Source organism: Bos indicus x Bos taurus, chromosome 26 (genome assembly GCF_003369695.1).
Source record: "Bos indicus x Bos taurus breed Angus x Brahman F1 hybrid chromosome 26, Bos_hybrid_MaternalHap_v2.0, whole genome shotgun sequence".
Taxonomy (NCBI): domain Eukaryota; kingdom Metazoa; phylum Chordata; class Mammalia; order Artiodactyla; family Bovidae; genus Bos; species Bos indicus x Bos taurus.
The window spans coordinates 28,478,099-28,497,352 of record NC_040101.1 but is presented as its reverse complement, the minus strand read 5'-3'; the positions used below and the strand labels follow the sequence as shown (position 1 = coordinate 28,497,352).

General features: G+C 44.6%; 1 protein-coding gene across 6 annotated transcripts in view; it reads left to right on the top strand.

Moving 5' to 3' along the window:
- Positions 1-19,254, top strand: part of GBF1 (golgi brefeldin A resistant guanine nucleotide exchange factor 1) — a 123,283-nt gene that overhangs the window by 90,971 nt on the left and 13,058 nt on the right. For 4 of the 6 annotated variants that reach the window (XM_027529299.1, XM_027529301.1, XM_027529298.1 and 1 more), the window contains 15 exons: positions 1,821-1,952; positions 6,357-6,475; positions 7,014-7,122; positions 7,627-7,687; positions 8,869-8,923; positions 12,664-12,811; positions 13,139-13,362; positions 13,887-14,055; positions 14,480-14,691; positions 15,323-15,421; positions 16,004-16,198; positions 16,409-16,598; positions 17,190-17,330; positions 17,651-17,739; positions 18,692-18,894. In XM_027529299.1, the coding sequence (XP_027385100.1) occupies positions 1,821-1,952; positions 6,357-6,475; positions 7,014-7,122; positions 7,627-7,687; positions 8,869-8,923; positions 12,664-12,811; positions 13,139-13,362; positions 13,887-14,055; positions 14,480-14,691; positions 15,323-15,421; positions 16,004-16,198; positions 16,409-16,598; positions 17,190-17,330; positions 17,651-17,739; positions 18,692-18,894 (2,146 nt within the window). The remainder of the gene's footprint in view (positions 1-1,820; positions 1,953-6,356; positions 6,476-7,013; positions 7,123-7,626; positions 7,688-8,868; positions 8,924-12,663; positions 12,812-13,138; positions 13,363-13,886; positions 14,056-14,479; positions 14,692-15,322; positions 15,422-16,003; positions 16,199-16,408; positions 16,599-17,189; positions 17,331-17,650; positions 17,740-18,691; positions 18,895-19,254) is intronic. The other 2 variants (XM_027529303.1, XM_027529300.1) reach the window with 1 other exon arrangement.

Sequence of the window (19,254 nt, the reverse complement as noted above, 5' to 3'; positions counted from 1 at the left end):
TATCTCTTGGTGGGGGTAACGGGGGATGAGAAGCAGGTTTTATACAGCTGATGTGATCACTATACAGACAAGCTTGGAAAATGCTACCCAATCTGCCAATTAATTAAAGCATTAATCTGCGGAGCAGCCGGGCCAGGGAATATTTACCCTGAGAGGGGTGTGGTAGGAATTGAGTCGGAAGCTCCCTGTATTTGCATGAAAATGGAGGTGCTTAGGAAACCCAGCTTCCTTTTGTCTCTAAAGGTGGGGCAGCCCTTATCCAGTCCCTAAGTCTTTCTAGCCTATTTAGGAATCCTTTTAGGAAGCTAGTGTCTGATGTATGATAGCACCGTAGAAAAACAAAAATTAAACCCCAGGCATAGTAGGGTAGTGAGCAAGTCCAGTATAGAGTAGCTTCTTAGACCTGGGATGAAACCTAAATTCAGGAGTTTGTGCTGATAATTAAGTAGAATAGATGTAGTGTTTTTGCAGGGTTTAGAACCATATGTTTGGGTTCAAATTCCAGCTCTGCTTCTTACTAGCTGTGTGATTTGGGGTCAGTCATGTCTTGTCTGAGCCTTATTTTTTTCATCTATAAAATAAAGATCATGAATTGCCTCATCATCTCAAGGTAGTTAGCCCTCTGCTTACTGTAGATTGAAAGAAGGCTGGAGAGTGATTAGGACCTTTTGGTCCAGTTCAGTAGCTCAGTGGTGTCTGACTCTTTGTGACCCCATGGTCACGCCATGGGGTAAGCACGCCAGGCTTCCTTGTCCATTACCAACTCCCGGAGCTTGCTCAAACTCATATCCATCAAATTGGTGATGCCATCCAACCATCTCATCCTCTGTTGTCCCCTTCTCCTTCTCCTCCTGCCTTCAATCTTTCCCAGCATCAGGGTCTTTTCCAATGAGTCAATTCTTTGCATCAGGTGGCCAAAATATTGGAGTTTCAGCCTCAGCATCACTCCTTCCAATGAATATTCAAGACTGATTTCCTTTAAGATTGACTGGTTTGATCTCCTTGCATTCTAAGGGACTCTCAAGAGTCTTCTCCAACACCACAGTTCAAAAGCATCAATTCTTCGGCGCTCAGCTTTCTTCACAGTCCAACTTTCACATCTACACATGACCACTGGAAAAACCATAGCTTTGTCTAGACAGACCTCTGTCGGCAAAGTAATGTCCTGCTTTTTAATATGCTGTCTAGGTTGGCCATAGATTATAAACTGCCTCCAACACAGCCTTTTGTTCTTTTTAAAGTTATTTTTCAGCAAGGGACTATAAACCACAAGTTTCCCCCTCAACTTCCTGGGATGTGCTGCATTGAGAAGTGAGCTTGATTATAACTACAAAAGACCTGAAGACAGCAGCTCATCCTGAGGTCTCTTTGGCCATGTTGGCTGTCCTCAAGATGAGGTTTACCTGTGTATCCCTGGGGAGGGTGGTGAAATGGACATGAAAAACTGACCCAGCTGTATTGATGATATTAAAGGATTACTGTTAATTTTTAAACTGTGGTTTAAAATATGTGTGTGTGTGTGTATATGTATATTAAAAACATAAAATTTACCGTCTTAACCATTTTATTGTTAATTTTTAAACATGGTAATGATACTGTGGGTTATTTTTTTTTAAGCTTTTTAATCTTTTAGAGCTACAAACTAAAAATTTTACAGACAAAACAACATAGTGTCTGGAGTTTGATTCCAGATAATCCAGAAGGAGGATGATGGTCCCAGCAACTAAGAACTTTGCCTCACGGCATAGACAAAATGGCCTTTTTCTATGTTTAGTTTCTTGTAAGATGGCACCTCCTCATGCTCGTTTCTTTTCTTACAGAACTCTCAGAAATTGAGCCCAATGTGTTCCTTCGTCCATTTCTGGAAGTAATTCGCTCTGAAGATACCACTGGCCCTATAACTGGACTTGCACTCACCTCTGTCAACAAGTTCCTGTCCTATGCGCTCATAGGTAAGCACTCGGGCTTTTTTGAGTGACCACACCCTTTCATTTCTTTGCCTTTCCCAGAGTGGTCAGGCTTTAGGCAATGAGCTGGTGATGTTGGAAAGTTTTCCCCAGCTATCTGTTTCCTTGTAGAAAAGAAATAGGATTGTTTTGGTTACTCATCACACTAATTGATTGAGGTTGTACAGAGTGGGAAGTGAGAGGAGGTTTCCTTGGGACTACTGATTTCTTTGTGCTTTGGAGGCATAAAGGATATGATACCCTTGGAGGTTTGGTTTTAGTTTATCTTTATTTTTCCAGTATAATGTATGATTATTTTAAGAAGATAAATAATAAAGAGGTGACTACAAGAAAAGTTAATGGTCTCTCTCAATGTTCCTCATCCTTCTTTAGGTTAAATGATGTCAACAGGAAGCTTTGAATCTATCTATACCTTTCCATACATGTATATAAATATATATAAAGTTCTACTTCTTTTTAAAAAGAAATAAAAATAGAATGTGAAAAAAAAAAGAAAAAATAGAATTGTGTGCTAAACTTTTTTTCATTTAATAGTATTAAAACAGTGTACGTAATATAATTATCTGATTTATTATTTTCCTTCTAATTTTATTGACTATAATTGTCATATAACATTGTATTAGTTTAAGTTGTACGGTATAATGATTTGATACATGCATATGTTGCAAAATGATTACCATACTTACTTAAGTCCATCACCTCACATAGTAACAAATTTTTTGTGTGATGAGAACTTTTAAGATCTGTTGTCTCAGCAGCTTTCAAACATACAACATAGCATTGTTAACTATAGTCATCATGCTGTACACTACATCCCCAGAACTTACTAATTGTATAACTGGAAGTTTGTATGTTCTTTTTTTATTGTAATAAAATATACATAATATAAAATTTGCCATATTAAAGTATATAATTCAGTGGCATTAACTACATTCACAGTGTTGTACAGCCATCCCCACCATCTGTTTCTCAAACTTTTTCATCATACCAGACAAGAAATTCTAACCATTAAGTAATAATACACCATTTCCCCTACCCCTCAGTCCCTGGTAAGATTTTTTTCTTTTTGGTAGCTGTATAATTTCTATAGTATAGATATAACACAGTTCACTCAATCATTCTCTTACTGGAGAATATTTAATATTTAGGTTGTTTCTGTCTTTTTTTTAGAAAAGATTTATTTCTTTTTGGCTGTGCTGGGTCTTCCTTGCTGCACGTGGGCTTTCGCCAGTTGTGGTGAGCCCAGGCTACTCTCCGTTGTGGTGCACCGGCTTCTCATTGTGATGGCTTCCCTTGTTGGGAAGCAGAGGCCCTAGACACATGGGCACGCTGGCTCAGTCGTTGTGGCATGGGCTTAGTTGCTCAGGGACATGTGGAATCTTCCCAGACCAGGGATCAAATTCATTTCTCCTGCATTGACAGGCGATTCTTAACCACTAGCCTACCAGGGAAGCTCAAATTGTTTCTTATTTTGAGCCATTATCAATAATACTGAAATAAGCTTCCTTGTTCACATAGCTTTATTATAAAATTTCCTTTTGTATGACAGATTCCTGTACTTGAAATTTGAATGTCTTCTCTTTTATTGAGTTGTCTTTGTTTTTCTTATCAGTTTGTAGAAGTTCTTTGTATAGTGAGAATATTAACCCATTATCTATCATAGTGTTACAGATTTCTCTCAATCTAGCCCAAATGTTTTATCTAGTCTATTGTTTGTCTCTGAATTTGTTTATGGTGTATTTTTAAAATTTATTTTTAGTTGATTTTGTCACTCAAAATCCTGAATTCTTTTTCTCATGTTGTCTGCCCATGTGCAGTCGTGAGGAACATAGAACACAGGCAGCTGTCCTTATTTCTAACTAGGGGGACAGGAAAAGTAGAAGCTTAGCAAGAAAGGAAAATGACCTTCAGTTCAAGGCAAGAAAACCCTTTATCTTTTCTAGAAAATTGGATTGTTTAGTTGAAGCATTCAGGATTGGGAGCAAATATGCTGGTGCAGCTAGGTTCTGAATAGGGGCATCAGCTTCTCCAGGCACCGTGGTCCTAGCTTCATACTTGTCCTAAGCAAAAATCAGGCCCAGCTGCTTAGAGCCTTGCCCTGAGCACCACCTGCAGGTCATCTCTCTTCATGGCCTCCAGTAGCTGCCCTCTGTGCCTTTTCCCTCTGCTCTTTTGTCAGTGTTACTGTCTTGCCTTTCTTGGCTTGGCAGGCAGGCTGGTCATTGGAGACCTCAGGCCAGCTGGTCACTGGAGTTTCCTGTGGTGGGAAAAGAGAATGCTGGAGGTGGTGATTGCAGTGGGCATGAGAAAAGGAACAGGAAGGAATGTATGAAAGCCAGAAGGCAAAGGAGATGAGATTGGCAAATTTCCCTGCAGTCTTCTCCAGGGTGGCCGGGAAAGGAGGAGATTCTAAAGAAGAGGTTCTGGAGAAGATAAGGTCTGTTAAGTGGACCAATTTTTTGTTTAGGCTGCCCTTCTTGAAGGAACTGCCCTCCATCTCTCAATCCTGTCATGAAGGTTTCTAGGATTATTTTAGATCCTACTCCAAAGACCAGCCTTTTATTTGGCCCCACACAGCTGCCAGATCAGGATTTGTGTTTCTGATTGCCTGGCTTGTGAGGCCCTGCCTGTGTGGTTCTAAGGACCTGTCACTTGCACTTGCCTTTTTAGAAAATTAAGTTTGCTACTTCATTCAAGCTCAGAGGCTAAGGGCCACAAAAAGATCAGTAGAGCTTAAACCACTTTAACTAGGGAGGTTACTGAAAGAAGGGAAGAAATAAACCCCCAGAAGTTTGTGCAGTGAGAGCAAGGCTGCCATTCACTAGGAGCTCTGAAACACCCACACAGCACCAAGAAGGTCCTGGATTTTCTGAGCAAGGAAAGGTCCTTTTGTGGACTCTGTCCAGCAGGCCTGTGAGAGAGGATTCAGGCAACTGCCTTGAGAGTATAGGATCTTCTGTATTGATTGGGAGAAATATGGAGAGTTGGGTAATAGAAGGAGCTGGGTCACTTCCTCTACTATAGATCATCGTGAAATTGGCTTCCTTCTGCATGACCTCTAAAGTAGCCATTCATGATGCTGAGTAGAGGCATGAAGTAAATAGGACAGTGAGAGTCTTTGACCAGGTATCGGAGACTAACCAGGACGGAAGAGAAAAATGAAAACCAATCACATTGATGAAAGTGTTCTGGCTCATTGTTGGAAGAGAAATGTTCTGGTTTCTCAGCCATCCCCTGAGCTTCAAATTCAGGAACTCCATTATTGTCAGGTACAAGGAAAGAGAATGGAGAATTTCTTCTAATTCCTACACTTTCAAACTAGGAGGTTCTCTTACCTTACACCATGTCACCTCTGGAGCAGTTTTCTCTGTTACTCACAAAGTTTTTGTCATAGTCCCATCTTTTTTTTCCTATTTGTGCCCCCCAAGAACAATCCAGGCTTGCCTGGAGGACCTTTGTAAGCCTTGATGGAAGTCACCTCTTTGTCTACTCCTTATGGGTATTTAAATTATGAATGGGACCAGCTTCCTCCTTGGCAACATTTGTGTTAGCTTCTACCCCTGTGCTAGTTGTCAGAGCTGGCATCTCTCCTCTTATTCACAGTTTAAGGTCTTCTTCTCTCTTGCTTCCCAGTTAGCTAGCCTCCAGTCCTCTTCAGTTTGTCCCCTGTCACTCCTTAATCTTTAGTTAGGGATTCTTGTCCATGACATACTGTTTTTAATAAGCATGAAACCAAAGCAGGAAGTGCTCTCTGATTTGCTGTAATGGGCACCCAGATCTGCATATTGGCAGCAGTGACTGTCCATTTTTTACCTCTACTCCCCTACCTCAGTTGCACCAGAATACTGCATTCCAAAAGCAATCAGATAGATGTGTTGAAAGAGAACACATGAAAAGAGAAAGGCTACAACCTTGGCATTCAAAGCTCTGGCCCTCCCAGGCACTTGCTCTGGGCCAAAACCTCAAATTTCCAGGTCCTTCCTCTATCAAGTGAGTACCTTTACACCAGTGATTCCCAAGTGTGGTCCCCTGACCAGCAGCACTAACTTCACCTGGAATCTGGTTAGAAATGCAGATTCTCAGGCCCCATTCTAGACCTACTAAATCAAAAATTTGGGGTGTGGGCCAGCAATTTTTATTTTTTACAAGCTCTCCAGATGATTATGATATATGATTGAGAACCACTTTTACACGGTAGCGTTTGTGCTGGGATGGGCACAACATATATCAGCCAGTTACGGGCAAAAACTCTCAGGTAATTCAGGGAGCCATGGGTTAGAGAATTAAAAAGGAGAAAACTAAAGTCTCTCAAAATAGACCCTACACAGGACGTCTTGACTTTTTGTCTCTCCTCTTCATATCCTTTCTTTTTTTTCTTTGCTGGAGCAGATCCCAGCCATGAGGGCACAGCAGAGGGCATGGAGAACATGGCAGATGCTGTCACCCATGCCCGTTTTGTGGGCACAGATCCTGCCAGCGATGAGGTTGTCCTGATGAAAATCCTTCAGGTAAACGGAGGGGAACAGCAATTAGGCTAATGGCCAGGAGCTGGTGCCTCCGGCCCTACTTACCGGAGCCTGCCAGCAATGTGAAGCTGTGTTTTGACTCCACTGAGGCTTGGAGAGCTACTGTGTTTCCAAACAAGCTGCTCCGTACCCAAAGTAAAAGCTTTTTCTAAGGAAAATAATTAAAAGCTTTAAATTTGATATTGATATCAAATAACCAGAACCCTTAATACACTTGTACCTCTGGCAGACTGTATCTGTGCCATCCATCCATTGGGTTTGTGGGCTAGGGCAGAAATGAGTGCTGAGCTATGTCGAGGTCATATAATGTAAAGACACAGCTCCTAAGATAAGCTTCTGAGAGACTGGACCACCAGCACCAAGCCGAAGCAAGGTCAGCATTCTTGCTAACCTCTTTCTCACCCCTGAGCGCTTCCATAGGAGACTAGAGAAACAGGAGGCACTTTCTCTCCCCTCATATACACCCTTCTTCACCCAGCCTGCCTTGTTTATCATAGTGTCTCCTTTTTCTTCCTGGTAGGTACTGCGGACTCTGTTGCTGACCCCAGTAGGTGCCCACCTAACCAATGAATCTGTGTGTGAGATTATGCAGTCTTGCTTCCGGATCTGCTTTGAAATGAGGCTCAGTGGTAGGTGCTTGAATACTGGGCCCTTCATCATTCCTAAGGGCAGTATCTGTGAGTATAAATATAGATGCTGTCTCTGAACCCCAGAGAGACAGAAAACTCATGACTTCTCCATCATCTATCTTGTGGAGCCATAGGGATCTTGAAGTATCTGTACTTGACAATTTGTTTTGTGGCTAGAAGAGACTTTAACTCTTTGTGCCAGGACAGGAATTGGGCTAGATCGCAGACTGACTTAGCCCAGAACCAGATCTTCCCTTGAGGTTTCTGGGATTGACACCAGCCTACAACCCCTGAGAACATATCCTTGTGCCTTTTTTTCCTGACTCAGTAGTGCCATCTAGTGGGTCAGTGAAGTTAAGGCTGCCAGGCTGAGCTGGAGCTGGTTTTAATAAGTTTGGTATAATCCTTAGTAAACAAGGTTTGGAGGGGAGTCTGCTCTGAGAAGCCTCCTGATAATAGCACGGCAAGTAATGACACCTGTGTTATTTGTTTTTGCCTGTGCAGAGTTATTGAGAAAATCCGCAGAGCACACTCTCGTAGACATGGTGCAGCTGCTCTTCACAAGGTAAACCTGCTGCTGTTTGCTTCAGCCCGGCTGCCCAGGCCTCTTGAGCCTGCCTGCTTCCACACAGCCACTTCAGGGACCTGGCCAACCCCACAGCCACATCAGAGGCTACTGAGATTGTGGATGGGAATAGTTCCCTGGGCCCAGGGTTACCATGCAAGGGAGAAGGAGGAGGGAGCTGGCTTGGCCTCAGAGGGAAGCAGAGGGTTATTTGATCTAGGCTGACAGAACTTCTGCCTCCCAGACTTGTGTCAGTTTCTGTGCAAGTAGCAGCTGGGAAAGGAAACCCAGAGAGGAAGCCAAACTCAAGGGAGCCTGGAGCAGGTTGCTGAGCTCCCAGAGCTCAGTCCAGTTTCTGTGAGGAAGGACCAAGGCTAGGGTAACCAACAATCCTGGTTTGCCTGAACTGTCTGTCCTCATTTGAACACTGAAAGTCCTGTATCCTTGCAATCCAAAACCATTGGTTATCCTCATCAAGGCCCTCATCTTAGCCCTGAGGCGAGCGCTTTACAGCTTCCCCTAAGGGATATCGATGATGGAGGAGGTTATGCATGTAGGGGAGCAAGGGTTTTATAGGAAATCAGTGTACTGTGAAACTAAGATTGCTTTTTTAAATAGTCTATTAAAACACACACACACACACACACACACATATTTCCCCCTGGGATTTATTTTTGTTCTCAAATCTATAAATAATAATCCTTATTACCCACAGACTAGATTTGCCTCTGGACCCTACTGCTAATTGTTTCCTACTTCTCAGGTTCAAATTTACTGGTTTCAAAACTTCATCTGCCTTTCACTTCTGACCCTATGCCCAGTCTCCTGGGGTTTTAATAGACTGCCCTCTCCCCATATCATGCCTTTCAGCAATATCTGCCAGGTGAATACAAGCAGGAGAGTATCAGTTTAAAGATGAAAAGAGCCTTTGCACTCCAGGGATACTTAGTCACCTTTCCCTCATGACATCTACCTTCTTTTTTAGAACGTGTCTGTGTTCCGTGTTCCTCAATTTCTGTGGCCCTTCGATGAAGCTCTGAAAAGGGTGAAATGAGCCTGTTTCTTTTTCTAGCTTTTCCTAAGAGACTCTGACCTAGAGCGTCTTTGGGCTGTGACTGAAATGAAGGGGAATATTTGTTGTTATCCCTAATTACAGTCCATGGGATTTTCTTATCTTACAGGTTACCTCAGTTTAAAGAAGAACCCAAGAACTACATGGGGACCAACATGAAAAAGGTATGATCTGCTATCCCTCACCCAGACTTCAATCTCCCAGCTTCTGTGCTATTGGGATTTTCCTGGATACCCTTGCTTAGCAAAAGTATGCTTTTGCCTAGACAGGTTTGCTTGGAATCTAGAAATAGTTATCACTCATTTACCAAGAAATTTTCCAGGTACCTCTTTCCCAAGTACCTCTCCTTCCCCAGCCTTTCCTTTCTAGCCTATCTTTGTTGACCCACCATGTAAGCTAGTGAGCCAGTCCTTCATGGAAACTGGGTGAGGCCCATCAGGCTGGGCAAAAAATGTATGCTGATAAAGGTGAAAGTCCTGCCATCCCCTCAGGGCCCAGTCTTGTCAGCAGGTAGGAGGCCTAGAGAGGCTATACCTAAAATCCCCTGATACTGGATTAGACTGGGCTCATGCTTGGGCTAGCCTCTGACAAGATAAATCAAGTCTGACTCCAGACCAGAAGGTTCTCAAACTGCTAGGAGAAGAATGGTGTTCAGAAGAATGGCCTCTTTCTATCTTAAACTGAAGCCCTGGACTTCACAGGCCTCTCATGAGGATTCTGCTTGCAGCCCTACGAGCTTCTGCCCTTGAAGCTGACCCTGGGCTATTTGGTGCATGAACCTGACCTTCCCATTTCCCCTGCCATCCATCCCCATTCCTGCCCTGTGCCCTGTTGGCTTGTGTCTGAGTTTATTTCACTCTGTTTAAATCGTTCGTTTGCCTGTCTTTCACAGATTTCTCCATGTCTCCTCAACAAACTGGAGCTAAGTAGTGGGGAGCAGACCAAAGCCCTGAACCAGTTAGAGAGGGTACTACTCTTTAAGAACCTCAAGGTCTCTCTCCCTCTCCCTCTCCTTACTCCCTTTTAATTAATTTATTTATTTAAATGTTTATTTTTTATATGTAACATCTGGGTCCCATGTCCTCTGTGTAGAGCGCAATTTACCCCTCCCTAGTAATACCTCACAGCTTTGGAAGAGCTGCATGGGTTTGTAACTTTGCAATGTTGGGAATTTTCATGGGGCATCTGGCTGCCTGGAGGCAGAAGGAAGCCTTGAACTGGTAACACATTGTGTAGTGAACCTAGATAGAGAGCCTGGGTCCTGCTGCCATCTTGTGAGGAGGCCTAATATCTACCATTTCTAGGGGAACTATGAGGGACCGTCAAATAAGACCCTTCACTTTTCTACCCTCTCTCTGTCTCAGAGCTGGTATTAAAAAGCTTAAGCATAGTCCTTGATTCTAGCTGGATAATTGAACTTGGTTTTGAGGGAAAGGGTAGTCTGTCTGGTTGAGGTCTTTTTCTTCTTGGTTACCATTAAAGGAGTCATTCTAAAATTTAGGACTCTAGATGGATGAAAAGGAGCCAGGTCCCAGGTTAGCCCAGGACACTGGAAATACTTTGTAATCTGCCAGGGGACCCTCTGTCCTTGAGAAGTAGGGGAACTTAGAAGAGGTGCAAGCTAAAGATTACTGTAATCCCCGTATCCCTGCTTTAGGAAGGAGAAGGAAAGAAGGCAGTATGGGCTATCTAAGCTATCCCAAGAGTGTGCATGCTAGAGGTGTAGCTGTGGACATTGAGGTCACTGAAGATGGACTGTGTGTGCACTTGGCAGTCCGCAGGCCTGTGTTCTCGCTGCATGCTTCGTCTCAAAGTTTCATTTGTGTGCTTGCCTAGTCTCAAGTTGCAGCTCTCTTCAGTGGCTACCCTGTGTTTTGCCATGCTTATTAAGCTGGAACCTGCCCCCTGTTTTTAAATAAAGCTTGTAGTCTGTTGGAAGTAAAATTATATGGAAAAGGTGATGAAGAGTTTCATGAACTGTTCACCCCAGCCCCCACTTTAGGATCTTAGAACAGGGAGCACAGCTATACTTTTAAAGGACTGAGACACTTGTAAGAACTGGCAGCCTCTCAATTCTTACTCCAGCCAAGAGGCAGAGAACACTCATTGAAATGATCAGGTTAAAGCTGCCTCTGCAGAGGATGGAGAAGGAGACAGTGATATGATCCTAGTGTGGGAAGGAATTTCAGTGACTAGCTTCTCAGTGAAAGTGGGACTACCTGGAATTCCTGAAATTGGGGAGCCACCTGGAGAGAAAAGATATCTCACACAAGTCAGCCCAGATGTGAGTGTTTTTTGGAGCTCAGTGACAGTTTCCAGTTTAAGCCAGGAGCTTCCTGTTTTCCCTCATTGATCTCTTGGACTTCTGGCCTATCTGTATGTTTGACTGATTCTTACCTCCAGAACTTTCTTTTGCCATGGACTTGACCCAGATGAGCTTCAGTGGTTCCCGGAGGGAGCATCCTGGTTCCTGCTTACCACAGGAACCGCAGTACTCAGAGCACTTGAAGCTCTATTCTAGGCATATGACTGCTGGCATTTAGGAGATGCAGGCACAAAAAGTGTAAATCCAATGCTAGGCTGTTGCTATGTTACTAAGAGCTGGAAGTGGGGCTCAGCTGTTGGGCCTCTCTCCTTTATGGGTGGAGATATGGGTAGGGAGGGAAAAAATAACGTGCTTTCTAAGCAAAACATCAAAGGTTAGCCAAATTCTGGAGGGCTTGGGGGAAGTAGGGGGGCCTATCCCTCAGATAGCAGAAGGAATTGAATAGGCCAAGGATAACATGGGTATATTCAGCCTTTAGAAAGAGGCAGGGAGAAAAATTGTTTCTACTCTCTTTTAGAGTCATGCTAATGGTTCCTAGAAGAGAATTTTTATTGCCCATCCCAGGAATGGTCCATCAGTCTAGGAATAGTTTGATAGAACTGAAGTGGGATTGGATTCAAACCATAACTGAGAAGGCATCAGGATTAAGAAAATGAAATGAGCCTAAACAAAGTAGCTGTGAACTTAGGGTAGAAAAAAATGCATGAAAATTTATACCCTAAAGTAGTCAACAGGTGATAAAAGTTTTCCTTTGTGACTAAAAAGAAGCTATAGGAGGGATAGAAATATAGCAAGAGAGAGGGAAATGGAATAGAGCAAGAGTCTAAGAAACCAGTAGTCTTAGCATCTGAAAGCATAAAGTTGCTTCTAGAAAGACCCAACAGTGAAAAGGACAGGAGGGCTCATTTATATACTGAAATTGGGAGTACCAGAGCAGCAGCCTGACATGACCTTTCATCCTTAACTCCACAAGTCAGCTGGGATACCACTCCTTCCATAATTCCAAGGAATGAACCTTTGACCTGTTTGATGTAGACAATCAAGCATGAGGGATGTGGTTAGGATCTAGACCCAGTTCATGAAGTAATAGGAAAGCTAAGCATTTGGCTGGGAAGAAGTAGGCTCTCATAGCTGGGTAAGAACTAGGAGTCAAAGGCTTCTATGCAGGTAGTTGAGGAGGAAAGCCCAGGGATCCAGGGCCTGTAGATCTGAAGCTTCTGGCAAAGGACCCCTGCCCTTACCCTTTCTGCACAAGGGTCGGGCACCATCTACAGGGCTCAGGATGGCCACCTGGGATTCAAGGAAGCAGAGTGATGTGTGAGGATTGACCTTAGCAATGACCAGCCTAAAAACAGAATGTCACCTTGCACTTGGAGGCTCCCAGGCTGACCTTTAAAGTGGCAAATGTAGAAGGCCAGCTAGAGGACTAGGACTGTGCTCTGATGGTCTCAATTGTTACTTGGGTACAGATGTGGTGTATAGGCTATTTTCTAGGGACCAGTAGAACTAAAGAAGGGAGATTTCTAGGGATAGAATCCTAATTTGAATATCAGGGCTAATGAGGTATGATATTTCCAGCTGAAAATGAGAGCAGGAGGCATGAGTGATTCATCTAAGTGGAAGAAACAGAAGAGATCTCCCCGGGCCCCACGCCATATGACCAAAGTCATACCAGGTTCAGAGCAGCCCACCTCCAGTGGAACCACCTTATCCTCTAACCTCAGTGGTGAGTACCTTGAGCTGCTTCTTCTGATTGGAATAGGTGGAAGAAAAGCTCCTACCTCTCTCAGGAATTGTGTCAGTGAAGACCAACTAACTGAGGCACTTTGGTCCTTCTGCAGAGAGCAAAAAGGAAAAATTCCAGGTCAGGTCACACTGTGACCATTTAGCAATTCTGCAGTGACTTAAGGTTGTTCTCCTTCCAGTGGGACTATGACTACTTTAGAGACCAGCATATGCAGTCTAGGCAAAAACAAGCAAACAAACGGTACCATGGAGGGTAGGTGTTTCCCAGAGTCTCTTTTCTTTAAGCTTTACTTACTTTATTTGGCAGGTGGGATGCCCTTCATTGATGTACCCACTCCCATCTCCTCTGCAAGTTCAGAAACTGCCTCAGCAGTGGTCAGCCCCTCTACTGACAGTGGTCTGGAGTTCTCTTCCCAGACCACCTCCAAAGAGGACCTCACTGACCTGGAGCAGCCTGGCTCTCCAGGGTACAGCACAGTTGCAGAGTCTGGCAGCAGTGAGCTGGGGGTTCCCGAGCAACCTGAGCCACAGGTATGGCTTTGATTCTAAAGATCCCTGTGCAGTCTTCTGCTGTGGGAATTGGCTTGATCCCTTGGCTCCTTTATCCAGGCCTTGGTTCACAAGAAGGTTGGGGCAGTGGGGGTTCTTCCCTGTTTCCTAGAATTAGCTGTGCTGCCTAGGAAGAATACATAGCATGACTCACTGTGGTGGGTAGCTCCCGGGATTTTCAAGTTACGCATACAGGCAGTACTTGGCAAAGGTGAGGATGCTGGCCATGGCTTTTTCTGGATGTTAATGATCTAAATCCCAAGCCCCTGAGGTCCTCTGTTGGTATGGGGTTCTAGTCACCATAGGTCAGTGTTGCCTCAGGTGATGTTTTCTGAGTCCGTCATACTCCTTCCCTAAACCATCTTGCAGTGATTCATAGCCCACTGAGCTGGCGCTGAACCCACAGTCCATTAGAGACACTTGGAGGACAGAGACTTAAGGGAAATAAGTTCCAAGTTGCTCTTGCCTCATCCTTTTTCCTATATCCTCCCCATAACTGGTCATAGCAGGAAGGGGCCCATGTGGAAAAGGCCCAATCAACATCTGTGGAATCCATCCCTGAAGTGTTAGAGGAGTGTTCATCCCCTGCTGACCACTCTGACTCCGCCTCTGTCCACGACATGGATTACGTCAATCCCCGGGGCGTGCGCTTTACACAGTCCTCTCAGAAAGAAGGTGAGTACTCTCAGACAGGCTTTTCCCCTATCCAACTCACTAAGCTGTCTGACCCTAAACCATCCTAGATCCAGGGGGTCTTCTAGCAATCTCCTAGGCTATTTTCTAGTGAGGAAATGGAATCAAGCCAGAGGACTGTTGGATGGAGCCCTTCCCTAGCTTACACAGAGAGGGAGTTTGGTTAACAATAGGAAGTGAAAGGGAAGAATAGAAGCTTGAGACTTCTAACAGAAAGGTGGGATCATCAATTCTGATTCCCTTCAATAAGTGAGACTAGTCTCCCTACTGCCCTAGAAAAAAAAAAAATTTTTTTTTTTCCAGAAGAGAATCACTTATCTGAAATATTCTGTATAATACAGGGCAGGTTAGTCCTGTGATTGAGCCAGTTTCTTAGCAATCCCACTTCCCTCCTGGCCTTTCCCAGGCACAGCTTTGGTCCCGTATGGTCTTCCCTGCATCCGTGAGCTCTTCCGCTTTCTCATCTCCCTCACCAACCCACACGACCGCCACAACTCCGAGGTTATGATCCACATGGGACTGCATCTGCTCACAGTGGCTCTTGAGTCTGCCCCCATAGCCCAGTGCCAAACCCTCTTGGGCCTCATCAAGGATGAGATGTGCCGCCACTTATTCCAGGTAAGACTGGATTTCTAGAGGGGCGCCAAGCCCCTGGCTTTTTTTCAGGGTCTCTTAAGGGCCAGGGACACAGGGAGGTTTGGCTGATTCGTGTGAAGAGTATAGGACCCAGGAAAGAACCTACCTCCCCTACTGACCGCTGCTGCTGCTGCTGCTAAGTCGCTTCAGTCGTGTCCGACTCTGTGCGACCCCATAGACGGCAGCCCACCAGGCTCCCCCGTCCCTGGGATTCTCCAGGCAAGAACGCTGGAGTGGGTTGCCATTTCCTTCTCCAATGCATGAAAGTGAAAAGTGGAAGGGAAGTCGCTCAGTTGTGTCCGACTCTTAGCAACCCCATGGACTGCAGCCTATCAGGCTCCTCCATCCATGGGATTTTCCAGGCAAGAGTATTGGAGTGGGATGCCATTGCCTTCTCCGACTGACCACTAATGATAGTCAAGAGGCCTCCGTTAATTCCCCGGGGATGCTGGCAACCAAGGGGAAACATAGGAATGGCTGGATACAGAGTTCCCTCAGAGCACAGAGCACAGAAGTTGGTGGCAACTTCCCACAGTTTGCTCTCCTGCTCTTCTCTTGGTTGAGCCAAAGTCAGGTTCAGAAACCTAATGGCCTGTCCTACTGTGATCTCCAGCTACTCAGCGTAGAGCGACTGAACCTTTATGCTGCTTCCCTTCGGGTATGCTTCCTACTCTTTGAGAGCATGAGGGAGCATCTCAAGTTCCAATTAGAGGTGAGTTTCTTGAACTTGGAAAAAAGAAGGAAAAAAAAATAGGAAGATGTATGACACCTTCATTTGGATCAGCTTTGTCATGCTGCAGGGGTGGGATTTAGTGGCATCTGAGGAGAGTGCTTTTAGCCTCCATAGTTTGGTTCACTGGCTAACCTCCCTCATGGTCAAATTAAAAGGAGCCCAGAGAAATCTGCCTGGCTTTAAAATAGGAGAACCCAAACGTAGAACGGGCAAGTAACCTCCCTGTGAGTGGGTACAACTCTTTTGCCTATAGTTCTTTTGCAACACAAGCAGGCAGGTCAAGCTGAATTCACCAGAAAATTGCAAAAAGGAACCCTGAATAGGAGCAGATCAGGCTCACAGAGCACAAAAAGGGCAATAGGCAACTTGTTTTGGATCAGGCACAAGGTAAAGAACCAGCCCGCTCCATCATGAAGGGCAAAGAGAGGAATGTCTTTAGGTATGGAATACCGTTGTCTCTTAATGCATGCTTCCTGGCTAGCATTTGCTTCCTGTCTAATTTGCCTCTTCTTATCTTGAACCCTTTCCCCATCCAAATGGCAATTACTGGATTATTGTCAGATGTACATCAAAAAGCTCATGGAGATCATCACTGTGGAGAACCCGAAGATGCCTTATGAGATGAAGGAGATGGCACTGGAGGCTATTGTGCAGCTCTGGCACATCCCCAGCTTTGTCACCGAGCTCTATATCAACTATGATTGTGACTACTACTGCTCCAACCTCTTTGAAGATCTCACCAAGCTGCTGTCCAAGGTGCTGAGCATTGTTACTGGTCTCTAGAAAGAAAATTAAGGAAATCTCTCTGGTGGTAGTGAGGATAGTACATATAGGGAATGAAACACTTGAAAGTTGGGGAACAAAAGGAAGGGCATTTTCTCAAAGCAATGTAAAAGTTACGGGCAGTTTTAGGATTTTTTGAGAAGTATTCTAACCTCAAGTCTACTGGATCTGTTTACTTTCCAGAATGCCTTCCCTGTGTCTGGTCAGCTCTATACAACACATCTGCTGTCTCTCGATGCCCTATTGACAGTGATTGACAGCACTGAGGCCCACTGCCAGGCCAAAGTCCTCAACAACCTTATCCAGCAAGAAAGGAAAGAGGCAGCCAGACCTGGCTATGAGGCAGTAGATGGCACTCGAGAAGCCAACAGTAGTGAGAGGAATTTCTTTTCTTTGAGAATCCCAGGAGTCTATGTTTATCCCTTCTCTACTCACTGAATCCTTTCTCCTACATTTTCATTTCTTCCTCTGAAGTACTCCTAATTCTGTGTTTCTAAGATTTGGTGATGTGAATCATAGACCAGACTGGCACATTAACAGACTCATGGACTTCTCCCTTTCTCTTCTTCCGTACTTTGTCTTTTTTACCAAATTGTTATTTCTTTATGGGGAGAAAAGAGAATTTAGATTAAATGATATATAGGACCTTTTCCTACTTTCCTTTTCCTACTCCCAGTAACTGCCTCAAATCTAATTAATCTTCTCTAACTTTTCCTTGAGATTGAGGTGCAGAAGATCAAGGAAAGTGACTCAGTAATCTATTTATTAAACTATAGAATCTAATGCTTGACTAATGTGGGATAGTGAATACTTATTTGGGCTTGAGTTTATCCTGTCAGGGTTGGTGACCTATGTGGGAACTTGCAGATCTCTTTTGCCTGAGACTCGATTGTCCTGAAGCACTGCTTGACTTACTACAGTACCTACAGTACAGTCTTCACTTAGCTTCTTCTCTCTTAACCAGCTGAGAGAGCAGCCAGTGATGGGAAGGCTACAGGCATGGCCCCAGACATCGCAGGCCTGAATCTGCCAGGTGGAGGGCGGCTGCCAGCAGAACATGGGAAACCAGGATGCAGTGATCTGGAGGAAGCTGGTGACTCTGGGGGTATGTACTGGATGTCCATCTTCCTCAGCCCCCTCAGCTTGAAGACCTGTTGGAGAACAGAGGGGATGGTTGCAGAAACCCCTGAGGGCAGTACCCAAATGAACTTGGCCGCTAACCTTGGCTTCAGACCCAGAGAGAGGAAGGAGAACATTGGGAGCCCTAGCAAATAGAACTTCTAGGGATGTGAAAGACTGATGAGCACAAGAAACTTTCTGAGGCATCCTTGTTTTCACTAGAGGGTATATCAGGATCCTTCTAAAAGTCATTATCCTGGTAAAAGAGGTCTTACTGGTGTTTCACTCTTTCCCTCTCATTCCTAGCTGACAAAAAGTTTACCCGGAAGCCACCGCGATTTTCCTGTATCCTGCCAGATCCACGGGAGTTGATTGAAATTAAAAACAAAAAGAAGGTACATATAGATATCCCCAGAGCTCAACCTCTACCCGCTCTGACTGGGTGTTCTCTGTGGGGTTCCGTCTCAGAGAACAAGGGAGAGTTTCAGCTCACTGAACAGTTTGCTATGGCTAATTTTTGTGCTTGTTGGGACTTCAGCAGTCCCCCAGTCTCCTTTGAAGCCCTTCATTACTCCTAAGCCATGTAATCAGGACCACCTTTTGTGTGCTCCTGGGCAAATGCTTCCCTCACTGAGAGTCAAGTGTTACTTGTGGTGACAGGAGTCCTGGGAACTGGTATCCTGTGGGTCACTGAAGGTTATTGGTCATCTGGAGCTCTGGGGTGATCATTGGCAATAAAAGGGTATTGACATTTATTCTGGTGCTTTTAGTAAAGTTCAAATAACTGTGCTTTGTGGTTTTCTTAATACAAAGAAAACCTATTTAACCCTTCTTCATCTTAAGGCCAGCCTATATGACTTTGGTTTACATGTGCCCTTGATTGCAGAACTGTGGATAGACAGTCAAAAAGGTATCGTCACAGTTAGTTCGCCTTGTCTTTCAAACTCCAGGGCCTTAAGAGCTAGGAAACCAAAGAAAGAAGGGGAATCTGTAAAGAAAGACTAGAATCAGCTAGTCTGTAAACAAATACTAGGGATGGCTGTAAAACTGAAAAGAAAACCTTCTCTAGTCTCTTTCTTCTACTTTTTCCCCCTGATTCTCAGGTTGGAGGAGAGTGCTATGCATTTTTAGTACTCAGAAAAGGAGTGAGAAGGAATTCCTCAGCCAGTTCTACATAAACAATGGGGATTGGGGAAATCTAAGGGTCAATATGATTCAGCCTTAGTTCTGGAGTGAGCTGTGTCCTAGGAACCCATTAGGTGACCAGCTGTGGACCCTGATGGAGGCCTGGTCTTGTCTGCTTTAGGGGCAGAGCAGCTTTTGACACCTCCTATCTTTCTCCTGCAGCTGCTGATCACTGGCACAGAGCAGTTCAACCAGAAACCAAAGAAGGGGATCCAGTTTTTGCAGGAGAAAGGTCTCCTTACCATCCCAATGGATAACACAGAGGTAGCCCAGTGGCTGCGAGAGAACCCTCGACTGGACAAGAAAATGATTGGAGAGTTTGTGAGTGACCGCAAAAACATTGACCTGCTGGAGAGCTTTGTGAGGTGAGGAAACTGTAAGAAACGTGGGATGTAGTTGGGGGACAGACAGTTCAAAACAGTACCAGTCAGTTCCTGCTGGTAACCCAGGTCACACGCTTTTCCTCTTCCCAAGATTTATATCTGTTGAGTTTAAAAGAGTCTCCAGCAAGAAAGCTGAAGGGGACAATCCATTCTATACAGAGAACATTGCAAAGGGGTAGAGCAGGGTTCCTGAGCACAGAGCAGGTTCTGGGTTCCAGAATGAAATTTCTAGGCAGGAGCACACTGATGTGAAAAGTACTAACCGACTCAGTGTTAGAGATGTCCAGAATATACCTCCCCTTTGCCAAAGCCTTCAGCTTCTGTTCCAATAGGAGAAGCTTA